This window comes from Liolophura sinensis, chromosome 7 (assembly GCF_032854445.1).
Source record: "Liolophura sinensis isolate JHLJ2023 chromosome 7, CUHK_Ljap_v2, whole genome shotgun sequence".
NCBI lineage: Eukaryota > Metazoa > Mollusca > Polyplacophora > Chitonida > Chitonidae > Liolophura > Liolophura sinensis.
In genome coordinates this window covers 25110981-25136252 of record NC_088301.1, presented here as the reverse complement: position 1 = coordinate 25136252, position 25272 = coordinate 25110981, and the positions used below count along the sequence as shown (strand labels likewise).

At 39.7% G+C, this 25272-nt stretch overlaps 2 protein-coding genes across 4 annotated transcripts; both read right to left on the bottom strand.

Annotated features, from left to right (window-relative positions):
- Nucleotides 1–1260: 1260 nt before the first annotated feature.
- On the bottom strand, nt 1261–20237 carry LOC135471304 (uncharacterized). Of its 3 annotated transcripts, none has more exons than XR_010444427.1 (7): nt 20068–20176; nt 18996–19043; nt 16433–17081; nt 9471–9611; nt 4056–4216; nt 3636–3789; nt 1261–3232 (listed from the first exon to the last, which is right to left on the bottom strand). XR_010444427.1 is itself a non-coding variant. In XM_064750477.1 (6 exons), the coding sequence occupies exons 1-4, from the start codon at nt 20218–20220 to the stop codon at nt 4125–4127; spliced, it is 942 nt and encodes a 313-aa protein (XP_064606547.1). In that variant the 5' UTR covers nt 20221–20237; the 3' UTR covers nt 1261–3232; nt 3636–3789; nt 4056–4124. The 3 variants fall into 3 exon arrangements, 1 of the variants encoding a protein (XP_064606547.1); XR_010444426.1 differs by having other exon boundaries at nt 9471–9614; nt 20068–20175; XM_064750477.1 differs by lacking the exon at nt 9471–9611 and having other exon boundaries at nt 20068–20237.
- Nucleotides 9841–13016, bottom strand: LOC135471303 (uncharacterized). The gene is made up of 2 exons (XM_064750476.1): nt 10434–13016; nt 9841–10030 (listed from the first exon to the last, which is right to left on the bottom strand). Exons 1-2 carry the CDS (start codon nt 12828–12830, stop codon nt 9986–9988), a joined length of 2442 nt encoding a protein of 813 aa, XP_064606546.1. The 5' UTR covers nt 12831–13016; the 3' UTR covers nt 9841–9985.
- Nucleotides 20238–25272: the final 5035 nt, after the last annotated feature.

Here is a 25272-nt window from a genome sequence, read left to right as displayed (position 1 = left end):
GTAGTTCGATGTTCTGATGACGAATTTGGTGGTTTTTCCTTTCTCCGACGCATAGTTTTGTCGCGAATTGCTATGAAGATGCGAAAAAGTGCAATTTTCGCCGATGTTTGGAGGTCACGTGACACACAACCGCTGCAGCTGTGGAGCTGAAAATGACTGAGTACAAAGGGCTATATGAGTACTGTAGGCGTGCGTAAAATCATGATAGTGTGCCAATAAATGTGGGAGTTGCAATGCTTCAAATATTGTGCAAAGGCCGATTTGCTATATTTGGCACTTTGACTGGGATGAAGGCACGAACAATGTAAACATGCTACCCGACGTAGTTTGACGTCCTGATCATGAATGTGGACTCATTTCTTTCCGGCGACGCATAGTTCTGCTGCAAATGGCGATGAAAACGTTAAAAAGCGCAATTTGTCACCATATTTGGAGATCTATTGCGAGAAAACCGTAACAGCCGTAAAGTTGAAAATTACTGAGTGTAAAGCGCTACACATGTACTCTATGTGTGCTGAAAATCTGTGATCTGTTTCAACAAACACAGGACATATACGTTTTCAAGTAATGTCCAAAGGCATATTTACCACATTTACAAACTATGTAGTGTAATACAATGTATCGATGGCTGCGAAGAGTATGTCTCATATATAGGCCTATGTTCTCCTGTCTGGTTTGCACTATAATAGCGATTGCCTCAACCAGTGTATCTTGTATATGTATTTCCAAAAGTTATCTTTGTTTCGCCCACACCCACTCCTCTTTACTGTGGCCACGTTATGTTAACCTGATCATGTTATACGGTCCGTGTATTATTGGATCGGCAGGGCGAATGCCGTCAAAGTGCTGCCGCCACTGAAACACCATACCGAAGACACAAGACACCTCAGCCAATCATTTTATAAACTGACATCGGGCTGACGAGTCCGGTCTCTTTGCTCGAAGCCCTTAGCGCTGGGCGCCAATCGAGCCAACAAGTACCATTTTAATGCCTTTGGTATATTTCGACCTCGAGGTGTACACTCTAACCAATAGGCCACCGAGGCGGTCGATATATATTTGATAATGTGGGCACAAATTGAAAGTACATGTATTGTTTGTACACACTTTAATTAACCTAACTGCACAAGCCTCTGTCACTGTGCTGTATAGAAATCAAAATATTTTCCATTATATATGTATGTTAATGCCCGTGAAGAAAGTAAACTGTTTAATTGGTGGGGATTGTTGAAAATATACAGCAAATGAATAACACCAAAGTGAAAAGTACATTTTCTTTATTCAGGTAAAGTGACATATATATATCAGAAGTAGTGTCGAAAAGGGGGGACCCGTAAACGGTTAGAAAATTGGCCGAATTGGAATAGATAAATGACCATTCGAAAATTTGAGACGACCCCGTAAGTGAAGCCGCATTTGAGCGACCGCGTGACTCGCTCAGCGGGAAAGCCAGGCATGCACATCCGCAAAACTGCAGTCTTTCCATGGTCGAACTTTCCTTGGGAGAAACAATCACTGATCAAGAGTTCTGCCCTTTGGAACTACTTTGCCAAAACACAATGTAACATGTACCAAGCGAAAATTTCAGATTCCGATTCAGAGTTAATCATCGTTTAGCCGTTCAAACTCCCATCGACCTTGTCGGCCAGCTAGTTGTACCAATCGTACATAAACAAGCTAAATGATATTGACGCTTACTGAGGCTCGACGGAAAAGAACTCTTCACAGTACATGATAAAAATGAAAATGCTTCGTACTGTATAATCGCTCAACAACGACCTTTCTCTTGGTTTATATCTTCTGTTACAAAACTTAATTCACCCTACGGTGTCGTCTCACACAACATCAAAATATAAAATATTATATTCACGGTCCAATATACCGTACAAAACATACGTCACTATTCTGCTACTACATATACAATATAAGCCGTCTTCTGTATCATCCAGGAAATAGGTTGGCTTACCGCTATATTTGGATGAAGTGTACATTTCATTCATGAATCGACCGTGCTTTGAATTTGGTCAAAAAATACATGTCCAAAAAATTCTGTTCACAAAAATGTAATTGGTCTGTCATCCGAACCGTACATCAATGAAAATGCATATGGCTGCCTAAAAATTCCGTTCCATACTTTTCAAAAGGGTATTCAAAGGCAACATAACTGATGGATCAAAACGTATTTAACCATTTCTCAGTATTAATGATTTCAGCACCAATCAGAAAATCACTTTTATCAGATATTATTTATGTCATTGTATTTTATTGTATTGTACTTTAAATGATCACATACCAAAATGACATAAAAAGTGGGCGGCAACCAAGGTGAAAGGGGCCAACCACAGTTGAACGTCTTGGTTGCCTGCCAGAGCGACTAAAAAAAATCCACATTTTTCCAGCCCTGTAATTGTATTTACAAAAATCAGAGATGTCCATACATTGGGGTATGTCTTTATTTACTTATTTGATTGGTGTTTACGCCCTGCTAAGAATATTTCACTTATACGACAGCAGCCAGCATTATGGTGGGATGAAACCGGGCTCTAGGGAAACCCACGACCTTCTGCAGGTTGCTGAGACCTTTCCACTTACAGCCAGAGAGGAAGATAGCATGCGGTGGAGTTGAACTCACAGCGATTTGAGGTATGTAAGGCGAATATATATCACCTCAATGTTGAATTACAGTTTCAGTTTCACATGATGGTGTTACGGTACAGTTACTGAAGTATCTACAAGACAGGTCATTCAGATGTTACCACCAATAAATGTTACCATCATACAGGGCTTGTTACATGTTGCTGTTAAAGGTCATCATTTAATTCAATCTAGATGTTTTATCTTCAACTTTCCAGCCAGCCGATAGCTTCTGTGATTTGGCAATTTTCTTGATTTGCCATAAGAATCATGCCCCTTAGCACACCTAACATCTTATCATCCTTCTCAGCAGATTTAACTATATAAGACAGACTTGTCAAGTTGTCATAAAAAGAAACCACATGCGCAAGTTCTTCGCAGTATTAGTGTTCTAGGGGCAACATTTGTTTAGATGGATATGTTGCTCTCCATCATCCATAGTGATACTGACTTAAGATGGCATATATGACTTTTGAGTTCTTTGCTGCCATTTTGTTCCATTTTTGCGGGATATACTGGTCCATTCCATAAGGTCCTGAGCCGCCAGTGTCTATCCGAAGATAAACGCGGAGTGGTATTGGTGAGAGGAGGAGAGCACCTGAAAATACAGTCATATTTTAACATTAACATGAAACCAGTGAAGACAATTCAGTCAAATATAGTGTCACTTTAAGAGACTTTCAGTCCCTTTGTACTAGCTTTATAAACAAGCGATTCCCTGAAGTGATCTTAACGCCCACAATATTCTATTCATACGACTGTTACAGCTGTACCTGGATATATCCACCCTGCCTTTGCTTGTGTGTTATTTTAGCTAATATATAATTTCTCCTGTCTTTTAAGTTACATGTAATGGGGTTAATCGAAACTGGTTTTGAGACATTCATTTATATTTCATGAAAGTTCAAGATCACAAATTCATTCACAAGTTTGAGAATTTTGACCAAGATTTATTCAGTAGTTTTACAGGAGTAGTGGCAAGTCACTAATAACTTCCTTACTTATATTATACTGCGGTGGACTGCCGGAGGTCTCCAACAAATGATGTCCTAACAGCACGTTTCTGCCATAGTCGTCCATCTCGCCACCAAGATCCTCAGAAATTGATCACTGAAGTGCCTGTTTTTTCTATCCAACGTTTTAAATAGGTTGGCTCTAGAAATAAATTTAGGAAACATAGGTTTATTTATAACACAATAATTAGCAGAGATCAAGTAATCAATCTAAAATTATTACATAAACTGAACTCCCATCAAATCTAATATTAAAGAGGCCCCGTCAGAGGCATGTGTTTACACATAATGGCTAGTGAACGTGATATGTTATAGTCTGAGCATAACACTACAAGTGTAAATTACCATGTCAAATACCAAAATGGAAGATGTCATAAACATTTTAAACTAAATACATGACATACTTACATTAACTAGAAGACAACTGGGATACAATTTGAGCTGCATCGATAAGCATTGAATTTCTGGGATTTCACTTCACAGGAAGTTGCAGTTGCAGTTATCAGAAGTTTTTTTTCTCCCACAAGCTCCAGTGCCAACAGTTACTAAGATTTCCAAGACCAAAGCTCCTGTAAAAGAACAAATCCAGTACACTAAACACAAGTATGAACATTACACGATTAAGCTATGTACAAAAGTGTTTTCCCATTTTAACGGTGTTTAAATGTTTGTTTTTTTAGGATGAGTGAATGAGTGAGTGATTTATTTTCGATGTAATGTTTAAAACATTATTTCAGTCATAGGACAAAGAGATCTCTCAATATCTTTACAGCAAGCTGACTAATTGAGTGACATGGGTTCATATGAATCATAATATTTTCATACAAAGATACTTACCTTTAGCTTCAGCACATTGGCCCGCACTGCTTGGGCTTCAGGCAGTATGATAGTCAGTAATGCATTAACTTCAGGCAGTACAATAGCCTGTATTAAGTCAGTTTACTGCCTTAGGTTCAATATGGCCAAGCACTAAAATAACTGGTACTAATTTACAATAACCGGTAGTGGTTTCATTTTAGCATAGCCACCCACTATGATAGCCAGTACTACTTTACATGTAATTTAAGCCAACAGTACAATAGTCGGTACTACTTTAGTTTCAAAATAGTTAGGCAGTACAATATCTGGTACTGCTTCATTTTCAGTACAGCCAATCAGTACTATAGCTGGTACTGATTTTAGTTTCACTATAGCCAGGCAGTACGATAGCCAGTACTGCTTTACTTGTAGTATAGCCAGGCAGTACAATAGCCGGCACTGCTTTAGTTTCAGTAAAGCCAGAAAGTACAATAACCGGTACTGCTTTAGTTTCAGTAAAGCCAGAAAGTACAATAACCGGTACTGTTTCAGTTTCAGTAAAGCCAGGCAGTACAATAGCCGGTACTGCTTTAGTGTCAGTATAGCCATGCAAAACAATAGCCGGTAATGCTTTAGTTTTAGTAAAGCCATGCAAAACAATAGCCTGTACTGCTTTAGTTTCAGTAAAGCCAGGCAGTACAATAGCCGGTACTGCTTTAGTTTCAGTAAAGCTAGGCAGTACAATAGCCGGTACTGCTTTAGTTTCAGTATAGCCAGGGAGTACGATAGCCAGTACTGTTTCAGTAAAGTCAGGCAGTACGATAGTTGGTACTGCTTTAGTTTTAGTAAAGCTAGGCAGTATGATAGCCGGTACTGCTTTAGTTTCAGTATAGCCAAGCAGTATGATAGCCAGTACTGTTTCAATATAGCCAGGCAGTACGATAGCCAGTACTATTTCAGTTTCAGTAAAGCCAAGTAGTGCGATAGCCAGTACTGTTTCAGTAAAGTCAGGCAGTACGGTAGTTGGTACTGCTTTAGTTTCAGTAAAGCCAAGCAGTACGACAACTGGTACTGCTTTAGTGTCAGTATAGCCATGCAAAACAATAACCGGTACTGCTTTAGTTTCAGTATAGCCAGGCAGTACAATAGCTGGTACTGCTTAAGTTTAAGAAAAGCGATGAAGTACGATAGCCGTTACTGCTTAAGTTTCAGTATAGCCAGTCAGTACAATAGCCGGTACTGGTTTAGTTTCAGTATAGCCAGGCAGTACGATAGAAGGTACTGCTTTAGTGTCAGTATAGCCAGGCACTATGATAGCCGGTACTGCATTAGTTTCAGTATAACCAGGCAGTACAATAGCTGGTACTGCTTTAGTTTTAGTAAAGCCATGCAAAACAATAGCCGGTACTGCTTTAGTTTCAGTAAAGCCAGGCAGTACAATAGCCGGTACTGCTTTAGTTTCAGTAAAGCCATGCACTACGATAGCCGGTACTGCTTTATTCTTAGTAAAGCTAGGCAGTACAATAGCCGGTACTGCTTTAGTTTCAGTATAGCCAGGGAGTACGATAGCCAGTACTGTTTCAGTAAAGTAAGGCAGTATGATAGTTGGTACTGCTTTAGTTTTAGTAAAGCTAGGCAGTATGATAGCCGGTACTGCTTTAGTTTCAGTATAGCCAAGCAGTATGATAGCCAGTACTGTTTCAATATAGCCAGGCAGTACGATAGCCAGTACTATTTCAGTTTCAGTAAAGCCAAGCAGTGCGATAGCCAGTACTGTTTCAGTATAGCCAGGCAGTATGATAGCCGGTACTGCTTTAGTTTCAGTATAGCCAGTCAGTATGATAGCCGGTACTGCTTTAGTTTCAGTATAGCCAGGCAGTACGATAGCCAGTACTGCTTTAGTTTCAGTATAGCCAGTCAGTACGATAGCCGGTACTGCTTTAGTTTCAGTATAGCCAGGCAGTACGATAGCCGGTACTGCTTTAGTTTCAGTATAGCCAGGCAGTACGATAGCCAGTACTGCTTTAGTTTCAGTATAGCCAGTCAGTACGATAGCCGGTACTGCTTTAGTTTCAGTATAGCCAGGCAGTACGATAGCCGGTACTGCTTTAGTTTCAGTATAGCCAGTCATTACGATAGCCGGTACTGCTTTAGCTTCAGTATAGCCAGTCAGTACGATAGCCGGTACTGCTTTAGCTTCAGTATAGCCAGTCAGTACGATAGCCGGTACTGCTTTAGCTTCAGTATAGCCAGTCAGTACGATAGCCGGTACTGCTTTAGCTTCAGTATAGCCAGGCAGTACGATAGCCGGTACTGCTTTATTTTCAGTATAGCCAGGCAGTACGATAGCCGGTACTGCTTTAGTTTCAGTATAGCCAGGCAGTACGATAGCCGGTACTGCTTTAGTTTCAGTATAGCCAGACAGTACGATAGCCGGTACTGCTTTAGTTTCAGTATAGCCAGGCAGTACGATAGCCGGTACTGCTTTAGCTTCAGTATAGCCAGTCAGTACGATAGCCGGTACTGCTTTAGCTTCAGTATAGCCAGTCAGTACGATAGCCGGTACTGCTTTAGCTTCAGTATAGCCAGTCAGTACGATAGCCGGTACTGCTTTAGCTTCAGTATAGCCAGTCAGTACGATAGCCGGTACTGCTTTAGTTTCAGTATAGCCAGGCAGTACGATAGCCGGTACTGCTTTAGTTTCAGTATAGCCAGGCAGTACGATAGCCGGTACTGCTTTAGCTTCAGTATAGCAAGTCAGTACGATAGCCGGTACTGCTTTAGCTTCAGTATAGCCAGTCAGTACGATAGCCGGTACTGCTTTAGTTTCAGTATAGCCAGGCAGTACGATAGCCGGTACTGCTTTAGTTTCAGTATAGCCAGTCAGTACGATAGCCGGTACTGCTTTAGCTTCAGTATAGCCAGTCAGTACGATAGCCGGTACTGCTTTAGTTTCAGTATAGCCAGGCAGTACGATAGCCGGTACTGCTTTAGTTTCAGTATAGCCAGGCAGTACGATAGCCGGTACTGCTTTAGTTTCAGTATAGCCAGTCAGTACGATAGCCGGTACTGCTTTAGTTTCAGTATAGCCAGTCAGTACGATAGCCGGTACTGCTTTAGTTTCAGTATAGCCAGGCAGTACGATAGCCATTACTGCTTTAGCTTCAGTATAGCCAGTCAGTACGATAGCCGGTACTGCTTTAGCTTCAGTATAGCCAGTCAGTACGATAGCCGGTACTGCTTTAGCTTCAGTATAGCCAGACAGTACTATAGCCGGTACTGCTTTAGTTTCAGTATAGCCAGACAGTACGATAGCCGGTACTGCTTTAGCTTCAGTATAGCCAGGCAGTACGATAGCCGGTACTGCTTTAGCTTCAGTATAGCCAGTCAGTACGATAGCCGGTACTGCTTTAGCTTCAGTATAGCCAGTCAGTACGATAGCCGGTACTGCTTTAGTTTCAGTATAGCCAGGCAGTACGATAGCCGGTACTGCTTTAGTTTCAGTATAGCCAGTCAGTACGATAGCCGGTACTGCTTTAGTTTCAGTATAGCCAGGCAGTACGATAGCCGGTACTGCTTTAGTTTCAGTTTCAGTAAAGTCAGGTTGTATGATAGCCGGTATTATTTCAGTTTCAGTATAGCCAGTCAGTACGATAGCCGGTACTGCATTAGTTTCAGTATAGCCAGGCAGTATGATAGCCGGTACTGCTTTAGTTTCAGTATAGCCAGTCAGTACGATAGCCGGTACTGCATTAGTTTCAGTATAGCCAGTCAGTACGATCGCCGGTACTGCTTTAGCTTCAGTATAGCCAGTCAGTACGATGGCCGGTACTGCTTTAGTTTCAGTATAGCCAGGCAGTACAATAGCCAGTACTGCTTTAGTTTCAGTATAGCCAGTCAGTACGATAGCCGGTACTGCTTTAGTTTCAGTATAGCCAGTCAGTACGATAGCCGGTACTGCTTTAGCTTCAGTATAGCCAGTCAGTACGATAGCCGGTACTGCTTTAGTTTCAGTATAGCAAGGCAGTACGATAGCCAGTACTGCTTTAGTTTCAGTATAGCCAGGCAGTACGATAGCCGGTACTGCTTTAGTTTCAGTTTCAGTAAAGTCAGGTAGTATGATAGCCGGTACTATTTCCGTTTCAGTATAGCCAGTCAGTACGATAGCCAGTACTGCATTAGTTTCAGTATAGCCAGGCAGTATGATAGCCGGTACTGCTTTAGTTTCAGTATAGCTAGTCAGTACGATAGCCGGTACTGCTTAAGTTTCAGTATAGCCAGGGAGTACGATAGCAGGTACTGTTTTAGTTTCAGGAAAGCCAGGCAGTGCGATAGCCGGTACTGCTTTAGTTTCAGTACAGTCAGGCAGTACGATAGCCGGTACTGCTTTAGTTTCAGTATGGCCAGGCAGTACAATAGCTGGTACAGTTTCAGTTTCAGTAAAGCCAGGTAGTATGATAGCCGGTACTATTTCAGTTTCAGTAAAGCCAGGCAGTACGATAGCCGGTACTGCTTTAGTTTCAGTATAGCCAGGCAGTATGATAGCTAGTATTGTTTCAGTTTCATTAAAGTCAGGTAGTACAATAGCCAGTACTCTTTCATTTCAGTAAAGACAGTCAGTACGATAGCTGGTACTGCTTTAATTTCACTATTATTAGGTGGCAAAAGAGCTGTGTACTGTTTTGGATTAGTATAGTAGGGTAGTAGAATAGCCGTGTTCAGCTTCAGTGAGTATAGGCAGGCAGTATGATAGCTGTGTACTGCTTTATTCTGAGTATAGCATGGAAGGACGGTATTCAAACTATTGCTTTACGTGTAGTATAGCCATAAGTTGGACAGCCATGTATCACTTTAACATCAGAATACAGTTGCAGCATAGCCATTACTGTTTTGTTACAGAATACAGTATTCATAAAGTATGTAGCCTTTGTGCTATATGGAGTTTCTGAATTTTCAGGTCAACCGATGAGCCAGTTATCAGTATAACAAGTCATCATTAAGGACCATATTACACCCATCATTTACCTGTTTTTCTTATAATGTGGACATAATGGCATCGTGGTAGCTAAAATAAGTCGGAATGACTTTGACTGTTTTCAAATGGACATGTCTGACATAAACATGATCAATCAGTGTCCCGTTTTCCGTGGTTGGTTCTTTCACAAGCTGCTGAAAATGGTAAGAGGCAAACAGTTTTGAAATGACATTGGACTTCAATATGTTCTCATTGAAATCTCCAACTACTGCACAACCATATGGAAGATTCGCCAGTTTTTTCAATAGTTTATCTAGATTTTGTATGAAAATAGGAAGACTATAAGACAATGGCCTGTAAATGACAATGACAGCGAAGTTTGGATCATTAAAGTAGAATGCTATACTCTCCAAGTTAGGAATAGCGAGATCCAACATTTCACATTTCATATCAGATTTGTGGAAAATGCCAACCCCTCCATGTGCTTGTTGTTTTAACTCCTTGAACAATGGATCGCTTTGATCATAGCTTTGAGATCTGGTCTTATGGTTAAATGTGTATCCCTCTAGGTATCGTCCTTCTCTTGACTCATCAGAAGACAGCCAAGTTTCTGTAATACAGATCGCATGTGATGTTGTAAATCTTTTGTCCCCTTTGATGTCATGAATATGAGATCTTAATCCTTGTACATTATGAAGAATGAACTTGAATTCCACTAAACTAGCTCCTTGGTCATTGGTGTGTTCAGATGTAAAGTTCAGGAAAGGCGACATGGACAAGAGTGCTTCAGTGATACTATCATTACAATAAATAACAGACTCTTTAAAATCCTGAATGGTCAACCCCTCCAGTGATCTCACACGACTTAACGCCACATAAGCTTGGCCTGCAGCAAATATTTTATCCAGGGAAACAACTGCTCTGTCAAGAGTGACACCTTGTAGCTTGTGTACAGTACAAGCATAACTTAACTTTAGAGGAAACTGTCTTCTGATTCCACCACGTGCACTCACTCTATCTTCTACCCGGTGAATTGGTGTACTGCTGGATGGTACACAATCAGGGATTTGACTTTCTCTCCTCATCTTAATACCAACTCTGTCACTGTCAAACACAACATAAATCACATTTGGTACATCTTCACCTCTTGCTGGACATGGAATATGTGAGACTGTGCCAAAGACTCCATTCACAAGACCATCAGAAACATCAATGTTTTTCATAAGTAACACTCGTGCTCCTACTGTTAAAGACAGTTTTCTGGGCAAATTAGAATACACCGTACTTATGAACTGATTGTCTCTTTTCTGAAGTTTTCCAGTCCTTTGATCCTTCTCAAAGTCTTGAGCATCAAAAGCAAAAATTTCCTCTTCACTTTGAGACAATTTAGAGAGATTGAATTCTGCAACTTGTTGATTTGTTGCAAATATATGAATATCACCTTCTTCATCTCCGTTCTCGCGCTTAGTCAACATACAAATATCCGAAGCTGTGATTCTCTCAGTCTTTTTACGGATACGAAGACGGTTTAACATATTTGCAAAGCTTTGATCTTTTTGTCTCATCACTTCAGTTAGTTCCACTATTTTGAACTCAGACCAGAGATTAAATCCAATGTCATCTTTGTATAAAGGCTTCCCCTTTACTGGTGGCAATTGATAGAAATCTCCAACAGCAATCACAGACACCTTTCCAAATGGAGAGTAATCTTTACACTGCTTGATCTGTCGTAACCTTCCATGGATGTAAGCAAGTAACTTATGATCCACCATAGAGATTTCATCTATAATTAAAATTTGAAGGCTGTTATACTTTGAACGTAACGTGTTTAGTTTTTCTTCTCCCAATGGCTGATAGGGTAATTTTACATCTACAGGAATACTAAACGTACTGTGAATGGTTGAAGCACTAATGTTAAAAGCTGCAACACCTGTCGGAGCTGTTATTAAAACTGATGTGTCATCTGGCTTTGACAAACACCGTGCTAAAAGCCTGTTGGCTTCAAAATGCAAAGACCTAATCAAATGGGTTTTGCCAGTTCCTGCACCTCCCGTGATGAAAAGATAGAAAGGTTCTGTCTCCAGATCATTGAGTTTCTCTAAACACCACTTTCGAACTTTGTAGAAGACCTCCAGTTGTCGTTCATTCAGTGATCGCATAAGATCTTTTGCTTCACTCCCGGATAGAACTCCCTGTTGAGGCTCAATAGTGTAATCAGACTTCTGATTCTGTACTAAATCTGGTATGTCTTTTGCCTCACAAGGGACCTTGTCAAGCTCTTCAATTTCTTCAAAACAAGAAATCCTTTCTGCTTCAGTTTCAGGATACATCTGTGCCCATGCATCTTCTAAGTGACCACCCATTTCAAGAATTTCCGCTGCTCTGGTGATTTCATCAGCATCTGTTTCAAATGATGCCTTGTTTCTGTTAACTATGTCCTTGACAAGCTCAACACTAGTATTATTCAGCAAACTTACAGCACCAGTCTCAAAAAAGTATTCAAACGAATTAAACCCATCAGGTTTCAGCTGCGAGTCTGTTCTGTATGGCAAAAACAGTTGTAAAATGCTCTGGAAATATTTCTCTGATTGATTCTCTGGTGAAAACCTTGGATATCTTACCACAGCTGGTTTGGTTCGTGTTCTTCTACGAATGTACCCCATGTTACCCCTCAGTTTATGTACCAATCCCTCCTTTTGAGCTTTACTGGAAATTTTCTCTGTCTTCGGCAGAACTCGGAATTCGGAACAAAATGTTGCCAAGCACATAGCTTCAAATTCATCACCATCTGGTCTGTTCTTGTAACGGTCAATTATGCTTGTCATCCACACATCGTCTACATTTAAATCCCCACCACTGAGCTTGTTTTGGATCACATTCAGGGGCAGACTCATTTTTATGGCATCACCAACAGGAATAAACTGAACAAGTCTTGAACATTCCTTCAAGTGCAGGTTACAGACTCGAAACACGGCCTCTTGAGCACTTACTTCCCTACTCTGAAGATAAACTGCTCCAAGTTTCTTCAATGCTTGTTTAGTGTCTTCATTTCCATTCAAAGTTTCCTTTCTTGCCTGTTCCAGAAGAAGACCCATTTCTCTTTCTGACTTAGAAATATATGATATAATGTATACAATGCAAGAGTAAGCATCGAGCACAAACTGAATATCCATATTCCCATTCCATGCACGCAGAAGGTCAGGATTGTACTGATTCAACCATACATCATCCAGGCCTCGTCTGAGCACAACACTAGCCCGCTTTGACAGCATCGTGTATGCTTCCTGGAACTGATCTTGGTTTATTCCAACAGCAGTGAACAAATCTTCTGTGTTCCCAAAAGCATGTTCTTGATTTGAGAGAGCCTCCCACAACGCTTCAAGGATTCGCTTAGCCTCTTCACAATTCATCTCCCTTTCTATCGATGCTTCATTACAATCATTGTTGTGAACATCTGAAGAGCTTGGCCTAGAGATGAATGTGTACTTACTTGGTGGTCTTGGAAAGTTAAACCTGCAGTTCGTACCTTTTTTTCGACAGCTCTTAGAATGAAGGCTACTATGTTTCTGTACAGAAGACACGATCTCTTGCAGCACTTCATCACATCATCTGTTGGTGGCATTTCACATGTCACATACTTGTCAATGAAGGCGGTCACCTCTTCATCTGAGTTATGGTCAAGTTTGGGAGCGTTTTCAACCCAAAATAAACAATGAGTATGTGGTGATCCACGTGTTGAAACTCTACCCTGTAGAAGTAATCTATTATCTTCCCAACAGGGTTTGCAGGGGACAGCAGAAATTCCTTCAAAAAGACACTGAAATCGATGTTCAAACATCCGTGCTGCCATAACAGGGTTCTCTCTGATTAATTCACATTTAGCTGACCACTCCATATCAGTAATGTCAATGTCACGCCCTTCTTCCACCACCAGTGCTTGAATAAACTCAGGCCATCTCATATCTGCAGCAGAAAATGAACAAAACCATGTTGGAATGCCAAGTTGTCTCAGCATAGCAAATAAATCCTTCTGTGCAGATTGCCAGTATACTGGAGTTCCTCGGATTGGCTTTAAGAACTTGAATCCAGAGTCAGTCTTTAGGATTTCTCTCAAGGAGTCATAATCGGTGAGTTTATTTATCGTTTGTTCAGTGTCTGGTTGATGACTTTTTCTCAGTGCAATAGAGACAGTTGAAAGTACCTGCTGAACTTCTGAGAGATACTGAGCATAAAATATATACTCAGTACTTTTTGCAAATCTGCAGTCTGCATGCATCAGCCTGGTATTCAGATAGCGTGAAATAGTTATTTTCTTTTCTCTTTCGTCGTGGTATGTCGGTGATCCTTTAGGGAACAAGACAGGGAATGGCCTTTGCTTCATTTTCTTCATTCATCAGAAGTCTAATTGGATCATTGCCTTCACTCGGTGCTAAACAAAGTACATTATCTGCGAACTGATCAAGTATTTCTTGTCCTATGTCAACTGGTTGCAGACAACTGTCTATCATCAGCCCCTGATCTCCTGTATGGCTTGAGTGGAGGTATTCAGCATCATTTCCCAGATCAGCCTTTTTGCCCTCATTACTGCCAGCTTGTTCATGGTCGCATAAATCTGGTAGACTATCATTATCACTCTCTTTGTCGTTTCCTGCTGATGACAAGTTGTTAACCCAATTGTTGTTGAAATTAACATCCTGATAGTGTGGGTTATTTTCCTTCAAATATTCGAGTGCCCTTTCAATTCGTGCAGTGTTTACAAACTGATATCTATAATGCCCTTTATATGATAATTTCCGCTTGAGTTTTACCCTTATCAGCTGATCATCTGACTCTGGTCGTGGAAGAGAGGAAATTGTTGTGTCGATGTTGGATGGCACACAAACAACTGGTCCATGGACACTTCTCTGACCACCTCTAGGAAGGGCTGCCACCTTAGCAAAGGGAATATGTTTTGCTATTAAATGTTGCTCTAGTTGGTTCAAACAAGACAATTCATACGGCACACCTTCTACCTGTAGACTGTTAACAGATGCCTCAGCTGGTAAAATGCCTGATCTGATCTTCCTATGGCACGTGTAACAAATCCAGAGTTTGGAATACGGAGATAGATAAATAATACAGGGAACATTGCAATCTGAGGAGCATGTGTGAACGTATCTTGTTGATATACATTTGGCAGCAAGTTTTCCAGCCACTTGACCTATTTGTGAGTAAGATTCCCTTTTACATGTAACAACCTGTCCTCTGAAAAAACGTCGATGGCAAACTGCACATATGTGGTGTGGTGCATCACTTATTAAGTGGTGAAAAACAGATGTTACATTATCAATACAAGAAAGGTCTGCTATCCTCCGTCGTCGGCGTTCCAGCTGTCTATTTATTACATCTTTCCTGTATGCCTCTGATTCCGAATACTTTTTTTTCAGCTGTGATTGCCTGTTTTTCCTAAACTCATCATCCATATATTTCCTCTTGCTGTACGTTTTCACGTTCTCTTTATGTCTGGTGTCCATCATATACTTCCTCTTGCTGTATGTTTTCACCTTCTCTTTGTGTCTGGTGTCCATCATATACTTCCTCTTGCTGTATGTTTTCACCTTCTCTTTGTGTCTGGTGTCCATCATATACTTTCCCTTGCTGTACGCTTTCACCTTCTGTTTATGCCTGGTGTCTGACAAATACTTCTCTTTGCTATACGCTTTCACCTTCTGTTTATGTCTGGTGTCGGACAAATACTTCTCTTTGCTATACGCTTTCACCTTCTGTTTATGCCTGGTGTCTGACAAATACTTCTCTTTGCTATACGCTTTCACCTTCTGTTTATGCCTGGTGTCTGACAAATACTTCTCTTTGCTATACGCTTTCACCTTCTGTTTATGTCTGGTGTCTGATAAATACCTCTCCTTGCTGTACGCTTTGACCTTCTGTTTATGCCTGGTGTCCGACAAATATTTGGCCTTGCTGTATGCCTTAATCCTATTTTGGTACAATTCATCATTGCTGTATCTCTGCTTGCCCTGTCGGATTGACGATTCCCTGTGGTCTAGTTTGGCATATTTCTCCTTATAAGCTGCCAAAACACGTCTCCTGTATGACACATTTGCAGCATATGTGTTTTGCTCCTTCTTGGTGTGTTGAAGTTCTGCGGATGGCTTATTTATCACATCATTACAGTCATGCACTGTTTTAAGCCTTTTCTGCTGGATACGTTCACGATGTAGGTTCTTCTTCAACTCTTTCCCAAAGCATTTGTTCCCAGTGTCTTTTCGTGAACCAACTGCATCATCTTTGATAATGTTGTCATCTTCCTCACATTTGACATGTGTTATGCTTTGTATTCCTTCAGCACTATGGTTACTACACAGTAAACAATTTCCAGTACAAAGATCTAATGACTGATTTTTTACACAAATTACCACATCATAGTGACAACCTGAAACATGATGTAAATAAATAGCCCTAGTTGAACTGTTCATCTGCTCTTGAGCTTGAGACTTGGAAAACAACAGCCATGAATCACTGTGGGTGTAGATGTCAGTCTGAAGCATGTCTGACGCTGCGAGAATTTCTACTTCAGTGGCCCATGTATGTAAGTACTTCATCCGTGATGACTGTACATATCTTTCTACAGTGACATGTCCATCTCGAAGGTATGGGGAGAAGAGCCTTGAGTTTTCCAGAAGATGCTTTACTGTTAATAGTCGCAGTCGTCTATGGTTCTCCTCTGTGCCAGATATTGCAAAAGACAATGCTCTAAAAAAACAGTTCCCATCCATTTTAATCTTCTTTGTCGTGCATGGTTCACCAAGGAAGGAGGATGATCCAAGAGCATCAAGTTCTGGTAATTTCTGCAATTCTAGCTTCCTACACATTAGACTTTGGTCTTCGTCTGTCAGTGGGTTAAATGATAAAGATGTCCATGTAGTCTGTACATGCATGACATCACCAGAATCAGCAAGATCCCCATGAGTAACTACATCAATGCCAGTAATCTCAAACTGTTCATACTCACCAGTGTTGAGTGAAATAGCCAGACGAGTACAGTGTTGAAACACACCTTCTAGACCTGTGTATCTGATGCTTACAGCAGTCCCATCAACAACTTGTACACCTTCTACATTCCTGGAATGAGAATCAACAACATATAAGTACTGATCGCGTTTAATGATAGCAAATGTAGAAGAGTGGAAGGTTATAAGGCAAGAAGTAAACACAGATAGTGTTCTCTCAAGAGCATCTCTCAGTGGCATGAAAATATCAGATTGCAGATCTGCATGAACAGTACCAAGTACATAACCTGTCAAAGATTCACCTGCCCTTATACCGAATGTACCATTGTGCATGTCCATCACATCTGGAATGTCTGAAATGAGCAAAAAGGTCTCACCAGCAGGAAGATTAGGTTTAACATTAGAGTACAATTCATCACCAGAAATCAATACAGCATCAAGATCATTACTAGTCCACATAGAAACTGGCTTTACTTTATCATACAGAATAGCTGAGCAACTATTAGCCACACACTGTGCCCCACTGTTTGGCATAAATTGTGGATGTCCTTGATGAAAATGTCCAGAAACTGTACTTATCTCTGTAAAAACAACAGTCCCAGACTCGCCACTGTCATTATTTTTTGACACGTTTCCATCCCCTTTTGTCTCCTTAAAAAGAAAGATATACAATCAAAAAATGAACTTCAGCCATCCATGCTATTATTGTCTACATAATTTGCTGTGCGCATGAGCAGCCCCATTATTTGAGGCTTTGGGCACACAGTCTGATCTGAGGACTTTACTTGTATTGTTTGTGAGTAACAAAGGCTACCAGTTTATCCAAAACATCAAGTACAGCTAATATAGACAGTCCCAAATACAACTGTAAAGCTAAGAAAAAGTGAAGTTTTGCAATATTTAAATACCTTAACACAGAAGAAGGTGTTGTCATTTCACTTTTGTAAAAAAAAAAAAAAAAAAAATGCAGACAACTTTCAATACACATCACCATTACCAGGCAGCCTTTGTTAAACTAGTAATGCAATACCATATGGCACACACACTTGTGTGGGTCTGGTGCGAGCTATGCCGTGCGTTGTACTAAATTTATTTATTTATTTATCTGATTGGTGTCTTACAACATACTCAAGAATATTTCACTTATACGACCGTGGTGAGCATTATGGTGGGTGGAACCCGCGGGAAACCCACGACCATCCGCAGTGTACTAAATCATAGCACGCTGATGTTGCTTATGGTTTCCATGTTAAAAACTACGTTTATGCATTAGAATTGGGCGTTAACCAATAAACTATCCAGGAAAATACTCAGATGGGTAAAGATTTTATGGAGAAAACGATACAGGTAATGCTGATAATGTCAAATCGTCAATTCCACGCCATACTTAATCAAGGTAATGGACTGTCATAAATACGTTTCTCGAGTCATAACATCTGTAGAATTCTGGTCACAGACAGAATAAGATCAGTCAAATTTCATCCCTTCTGGACTCATATGGACAAATACTGGAGATTAAAGCTATGTTCTGTTTCAGGCAAAAAGTGTGAATGTCAGCATATTTCTCGATATGCAAACACATCACAGCTCAAAAAGTCAAACCAAAACAGGGTGACAGAATGGTTAGTCCCACCCATCCATGTCAGCCACAGATTTCAGCAGGTGAACTTCAAAGTGCTGACAAGTTCATATGTCAGTCATGTTTCCTGAAGTCCAGGATTTCATGGATGTGTCCATTTTAGAGATAACATGTTATCTTCCAGAGCTCATTACGAATGATTAATTCGTGTCAAATTATAGCTTTTTACAAACTTTACTGCTTTTTTAAAACGGTAAACAGTACAAAAATGGGGGTGGTATTTTCTGACAAGCCATAATTTTGCTTATTCAGGAAGAATAGCTGAAGTTTGATTTGATTAGCCATTACCGATTGTTTGTACCAAATCTAAGGCATAGTCTCTCGACAGAGAAAACTATGACAACCAGAAATTAATTTGCAATCTGTGATCATAACCAATCTGTGACCATGACCAATCAAGTACATCTTAAAGAGTAAAGAAAAAAACAAATCTCTGCAAAGAAACACTGTCCTATAATATCCCACATTAGAAAATATCACCATTTATTACAGGTGTGCTGCATAACTTACTGGGAGAAAACTCTGTCTAACTATTGTATCGTCACAGGAAAACAGTTTCAGTGTACATGTATAAGGGATATCGTAGTCAAATTAGGTGCATCTGATCACCCCCCCCCCACATACACACACCCACCCACGTTGTACTAAGCATAGAAAAGCAGTTAAAAACCATGCAAGCCCTATCCAATGTCATTTGTAAACTCCGTCCCCATCATCATGCAGTCATGTACAAGAGTTGAACATTCCTGAACTTTAGCTCCATTTTTCCCTAAAACATAAAAATGTCCCTTTTATTAGTGTTAAATACACCCTTTTTCTGCAGACTGTCAAATATAATCACTAATAAGAATACAGTTCATGTACCAATGCTTGTAAAAACTAAACAGACATGATATTATGCACATAATATATTGAGTCCACCTTACCTTATGGAATCTTGTTTTTCTCCAGTACTTTTTCCGTGGCATGTTGCACTGCAAATGAAAACAAGAGTTCAGGTGAACTCATGATACGCGTATAACAAACAAGTGCAACAAGCAGCATTAAACTAGTAACAATAATCCATACGCTAACATGCATGTAGAATGCCCACCCTTTATAATACATTCATGAGACAAGCCCATATAAACACCAAACTATACCTAATAATCTAAACAGAACAAGCAAAACAATTGTCTTTGTAGCGAGGACACGAGACCACACTTAATAGCAAACCATGAACAAACTTGAATCGACTGTCATTACACATCACTGTCCCTCTATCTATGCCTCCACTAAAAACTGCACTAGCAAAACCAAACGAGCTATCTCCTTGACAGTAAACCCTACCAAATTGATGGCATTATGTACGAAAATAGATACCAGATAAACATGGCAACCACAGAAATCGAACGAAGTGATGTTCCTGCAATGAAAAGGCACATCTAATCGATCAGTTCATTCTAATTGGCACTTCTGTTCAAGATACTGCCCTGAAATGTAACCCATCATCTACCGAAATAGCGTGTGAATGTATGTTGCTCTAAGCTAAGCTTCTCCAAAAAGACGGGGAAAAAACGGGAGGCCTGGGTTTGAGTTCTCATACACTACCACTGTAGTTTTGATGACCCCTAACCACTCTATCTATCAATACCCGTATGTCTATTAGAAGACCAGCAAATCGCTTTTGATAATAATCCAAGCTACTACGAACATTCACTGTAACTTACAATCAAGTCTAACAACAGGACTTTGTCTCAAAATAGTTGTTAGTATGTAACTGCTTGTCTTTCTCTGAATTTTGAGAAAAACCGTTAGAGGGTATTAGTAAATGACTGTAACGGCTGTTTTGAGACGAATGCATGTGGTGTAATGTACGCCTGTTGTTGTTGCACCACACGCACGGCATACCAGTCAGTATCAGCAGTACCGTATCGTTTTAAGTTCATCGGTAATACACATGAATTCTACCCCAACAGCAAAATTCCAAATAAATGAGAACATGTAAGAGTAACTTACACTATGCTCTGTCAATCCAATGAAACAGCAAACTCTGTTTTCGTCGAACACTTGCAAAAGAAATACCGATACACAAAATCCTTCACCAGCTAGCTGATAACAAGCAGAAAGAGGGATTGGCCGACGTTCATTGGTCACATATAATGATGTCATGCGCTAAAAATAGACTGACACTTCGCAGTTGCCATGTAGGCCAGAAAGCAAATGCAAACCAAATCCCCCCCCCCCCCACCTCTTCCTCCGCAGTTGCCACCAAACATCCACACAGAGTTGAGAGCGCACCAGTAGGGAATGCATTATATGAGCTACACAATCACAATGAGGTTAAGTGACAATTTCAAATGAATGATCAAGTTCCAAAGGCAGTATTCAGAGAAATATTACCAGAAGTGCATTAATCTCATACAGTGAACAATTGTACCTGATCGCCTTTTAGCGAAGCATGCTTGACATAGTGCTTGAACGCTGATTTTCATATTTGTTATGTGTATGTAGGCCTATAACTGCCCTGATATTAGCCTAATGACATAAATGTGCCAGTGAAAAAATGATAAAATAGACTTAAACGAAGCAGTGCGTGTTGGTTCTTTTAGGAAAATTAATATGTGTTGCCTATCAAAATATACAATGTAATTAGCGATGCAGGCATTATTTATTATGCAATTAATTACATATTTATTTAACATTTTAACATACTTCTAACAAGGAAAGTCATACAACAAACATTGTATGAATAAGAGCGACTTGAATTGGGCAGCCTCCCCCCCCCCCCCCCCTCTTCATTCGATCTCTGGATAGCACAGTTGGTAGAGCGTCCGCTTTCGGAGCGGTAGGCCTATATCCAGGATCAATCCTGGGTCGAGTCACACCTAAGTCTTTAAAAGGGGAAGTTGTAACTTCCTCGTTTGACGTTCAGCATGAAGCGGATAGTGCTGGTTGATCCGCATCAGTATTATGTCTCGGACAAGCGGGGTAAGCGGGGCCGCTTACTTGCCTTCGGTAAGTCTAGATAAAAGAGCGGTGGAAAATCGTCCTGCAACAAGATGTTCATTAAATACACCCTAAGGATTCCTTCGTCGTCACATGACTGAAAAACTGTTGAGCACAACGTTAAACCCCAAGCACTCACTCTTCATTCAATGTAGCGGAATATGACTCAATGTAGCGGAATATGACTCCATGCATTAATACACACCCCTCCCGCTTTCAACATATATAGGCCTACACACACGTTCAATGTACAGCGCGAATTTTACTAAATAAAAAAGGTCATAAATTAAAACCTAAAAGCTGATTTAGCAGTGACTACATAATTGCAAATAACGCAATTAACCTTTACGGATATAAATCTCCAACCTGTACACCCAAAGATTTATATATATACATCCACATGCTTCATCAATCAGTTACTTTTCAGTATATGGCAGATTTCTGTAATAACATTACACAACTCTATACGCAGAATTAGAACAATAAATTTCTCTCAATATTAATTGAAAGATCGAGGTAAACACACGTGTGAACTTCGTACCCTGCTCGTCACATTACATAAACACCCACTGGAGTGGACGTACCAGGAAATGCCCTCAATTCTCATGAGAGCACCATACCTATACAATGTCTGGTGTTAGGAGAATGTAAACCTATGCATTTCTAGTAAGTTTTAAAAGCCAGCTTGTTTAGTGCCCTAACTAGTGAAAAGTGTAACCTTCATACTGCAACTATTTTCCGTCAATCAGTGGGCCGACTGACGTAAACCAAACCTCTACAAGTAAAGTTATATTTGTGATTACAGGTACCGTGTTAGTATATTAGAATGTATGGTATGTTTCCCGCGTTCAGTTACCCCTGTAACTATAATAGCGTGGCTCTGTCGAGATTTCCCCAAACTCGAAATAGTCTTACTGGGTCACGGTGCCAAGATGACAACAGAACCGTGCTTTATTATGCATTAGGCTTACTGTCTATCAAGCAAATAATGGCTTTAATAAAAAGTATGCATTTCACTAGCTCGGTTTAAACATAAAGCAGGGTGGCCTACGCCGTGACACACAATTAAATACCATGTCACTGAAATAAATACCAATAGAATCCAGAAGGTTTCGCAAGATACAAATCAATATGCATAGGGTTCAAATCGTCATCATGCATATCAGACGTCTAGACATACCTTCTATATGAATCAACTTGTAAAATGGAGGATTTCGTGTTGATTGTTTCTAAACTAAATCACTCGAGTCAGAAAACGAAGAAGAAGCGATCAGCTTTAAAAAATTTTATTAAAGACATACATCGTGTTTTGTATAACTAAACATGGAACACCAAACTGACATAAAAATAAGTACAAATAGAGATAAAGCAGATACATAAGTAGATGTTTTTTTGTCACTATTCTTTTAAATATATACATATATACAGTTTTCAGCAAATGTCCCAGCTTGTATCCCCAGCTTAAGAACTTTCTTCGTCGATCCTTTCACTGCAAAAAACAAAAATTTCCAATTAGTGTAAGATAAACAAATGGCCCGGTTGGCAGAAAAGTTAATGGATGTGAAAACATGTTCTTGCAGATGATATATACTAAATCAATATAATAGTGCTTTCTTGCTGCAGATACACATGGCCGAAGTGTTTCTGCCTTGAATGATCTTGAAAGTATTAATACAGTATAGGTCTGTATACATCCCCGTTGTTTGCTCTGCATTTTGAACAAAAAAAACAGATGAAGTGTTACTTGAACCATAACATAACAGCTTGCATGTATAATTTCAACTAGAATAATGGTAGCGGAAGAGGTAGAGGTAAATTAGGATAAAGACATGTAGAATAACTTGGGAAAATTTGTCAGATACACATCCTGTTTTCTTGTTATTGATTGCTTTTCTTCAAATGACACCTGACTGTCCATCTTCTTACTGCTTGATCACATAGAATAGAATAGAATAGAATGTTTATTTTACCTCGGTAGCACAAAATCTCTAAAGGCTAGCCATCTTTGTGGTCCAGCATATAAAGTTGGTAAATGACTTACACTGAAAGTATCCTAGATCCTTGTCTTTTCCCCTTCACCCTGACGCTCTCCTCGAACATCTCCAGTGGGAATAGGGACAAAACTTGGTCATGTGTTAAAAAACACACCTCCTCTTCATCCTTAAGGATGATAGTAGAATCGTCCCTAGAAAAATAAAACAAACTTTTAATTTAGTAAAGGTGACAACTTACATAAATTCTTATACAATAAAAGATTACGCGTAGTTATGATAAATTTTAAAAGTATCTTTCGAAATCCTTTGAAAATATGTCATGATAAAGCATTAATATAGAATTGCCCATGGTGACGGTTTTATCTTGTACAGCTACACACATCAATAGATAGTATCTATATCTTTGCCTGAGTGACAATCCATATCGACACCGAACAGTCCAACAATAATCATATAAATACTCACATCTCAAAACAGACTCCTTCCACTTCTCCCACAAAATCAGTGGTTTCACTGTCTTCCTGTAAGCAGACAATATCCAGTAATTATTAGACCTCGTGTTGTTTTTCTCCCAATCAAACTACAAAATCTTGTTTATACAATTAATCAATTGTTACAACCAGCGGGTGCTCAATGGTGCGAACAACTACCACCGATAGAGAGAAAACCATTAACATTGGTGTGTACTGTTTATAATTGGGATTCCAGCTGAATTTAGCAACTAACCCGGACTTCTGTCATTTCTGTAGAATTAGCATCTGTCTTGCCCCTATACTCGGCAATGTTGACACATGACACTGTCACAGTGTGGCCAACTGGGGGCAAGGCCAGGTCGGCCTGTGGCCCCCATAGCTTCACTTCTATTTCTTCGTCATCCCTTGATAACTTTAGTATCTTGCGTCTCGATGTTGGGGTGGTTATTACACCCGATACCTGTTTAACAGAAAATGCGTTTTGGTTTTAAGGCTAGTAACAGATTATTGTATAGCACTCTTGTTTTGGCTGTATCCTTCTTTCTGCTAATGCCTTTAATCTGTTTTTAACGGTGGAGTGTAGTTTATGTTATAATCAGTATGTGTTTTTAAAAAATGTGAATTATGACAGCTGATTATTACAAATATATATATACATGACATGAAAATGGTATGAGCCTTTCCATTGAATTCTTACATCCGACAATTCCCCTGTGATTGAGAGGCGCCTCTTGCGGGGTGATACCAACGCCTCCCTTACAGTTACAACCGGCGGGTTGTGAAACTCCCTTTCAATTTCCTCTGGGAACGAAAATCTTCCACACTGCATAATCTACGAACAAAAATTCAAACATCATGTTTATTGATATCAAAAATATTTCCATTTTTCTTTGATCTATCGTATGTTAATTGACAAAGTTACAGATTTATACTCAGTAATATCCTCATATATCAATCATTGTTTCCATGCCCGAAGTGTAGATGAACATATAATAACACATACATGATAGTTTGAAATAAGTCAGCTATTTTTATCCTCTTGTGCTACAGTTAATAAAGTGGACAAAGTCTTTCATTGACGTTATTCGTTGTAAAATGAAGCTTCTGTATATCTTACCCTGGACGTCTCAGAAATTCGGACAAACTGGCCGACAGAAACATTTCTCAACAGATAAAACTTATCCCTGATCATTTTCGTCTTCTTGGTCAAAGGCATGAATGCCACCTTCACTGTCTTGGACAATGAATCTATAACATTCAATGAGACAAAATCTCCCCCTGCTCCATGTCTCTCCGTCGGTTCAGTGAGAACTTTCACTTTTACAGTAATCTGTATCAAGAAAAAAAAATGACAAAAAAAGAAAAACATTAACGAATTTATGTTCAAAATTGTTTTCAATTCAAACAAATAAATCTGTTTTAACAAAGAAAGAATATCACAACCAAACTGTGGCCCCATCTGTCAACTCACCCAATAGCCAACTCGCGTAAATCCTTCAAAATCTAAATTAGCTCGTGCAATATTAAGCCTACAGTAATTTTGGAAAATAATTGCAATTTGAGTATTTTATTACTTACAGAACAATGACGCCATTTATATTGATCATTTGCCGATCAAAACTGTTAGCAACGTGATGAGTCTTTACAACTTTACGGAGAATATTTGTAAACAAGAATGCAACTTTGCGCAGAAAATATATCTCTTATCAAGAGAATTTTCCAAAAGTTATCAAAGTATCAAAGGCTTC

What these genes read in the sequence shown, in the direction of transcription:
- LOC135471303 (XM_064750476.1), bottom strand. Translation starts at nt 12,830, where the DNA reads ATGAATTGTGAAGAGGCTAAGCGAATCCTTGAAGCGTTGTGGGAGGCT. An exon ending in TTCACCGGGTAGAAGATAGA is followed by an intron (nt 10,031 to 10,433) that starts GTGAGTGCACGT and finishes TCTGTATTACAG; the next exon opens with AAACTTGGCTGTCTTCTGAT.
- LOC135471304 (XM_064750477.1), bottom strand. Translation starts at nt 20,220, where the DNA reads ATGACATCATTATATGTGACCAATGAACGTCGGCCAATCCCTCTTTCT. An exon ending in TTGGATTGACAGAGCATAGT is followed by an intron (nt 19,044 to 20,067) that starts GTAAGTTACTCT and finishes TTTCATTTGCAG; the next exon opens with TGCAACATGCCACGGAAAAA. An exon ending in GAAAAACAAGATTCCATAAG is followed by an intron (nt 17,082 to 18,995) that starts GTAAGGTGGACT and finishes TTTCTTTTTAAG; the next exon opens with GAGACAAAAGGGGATGGAAA.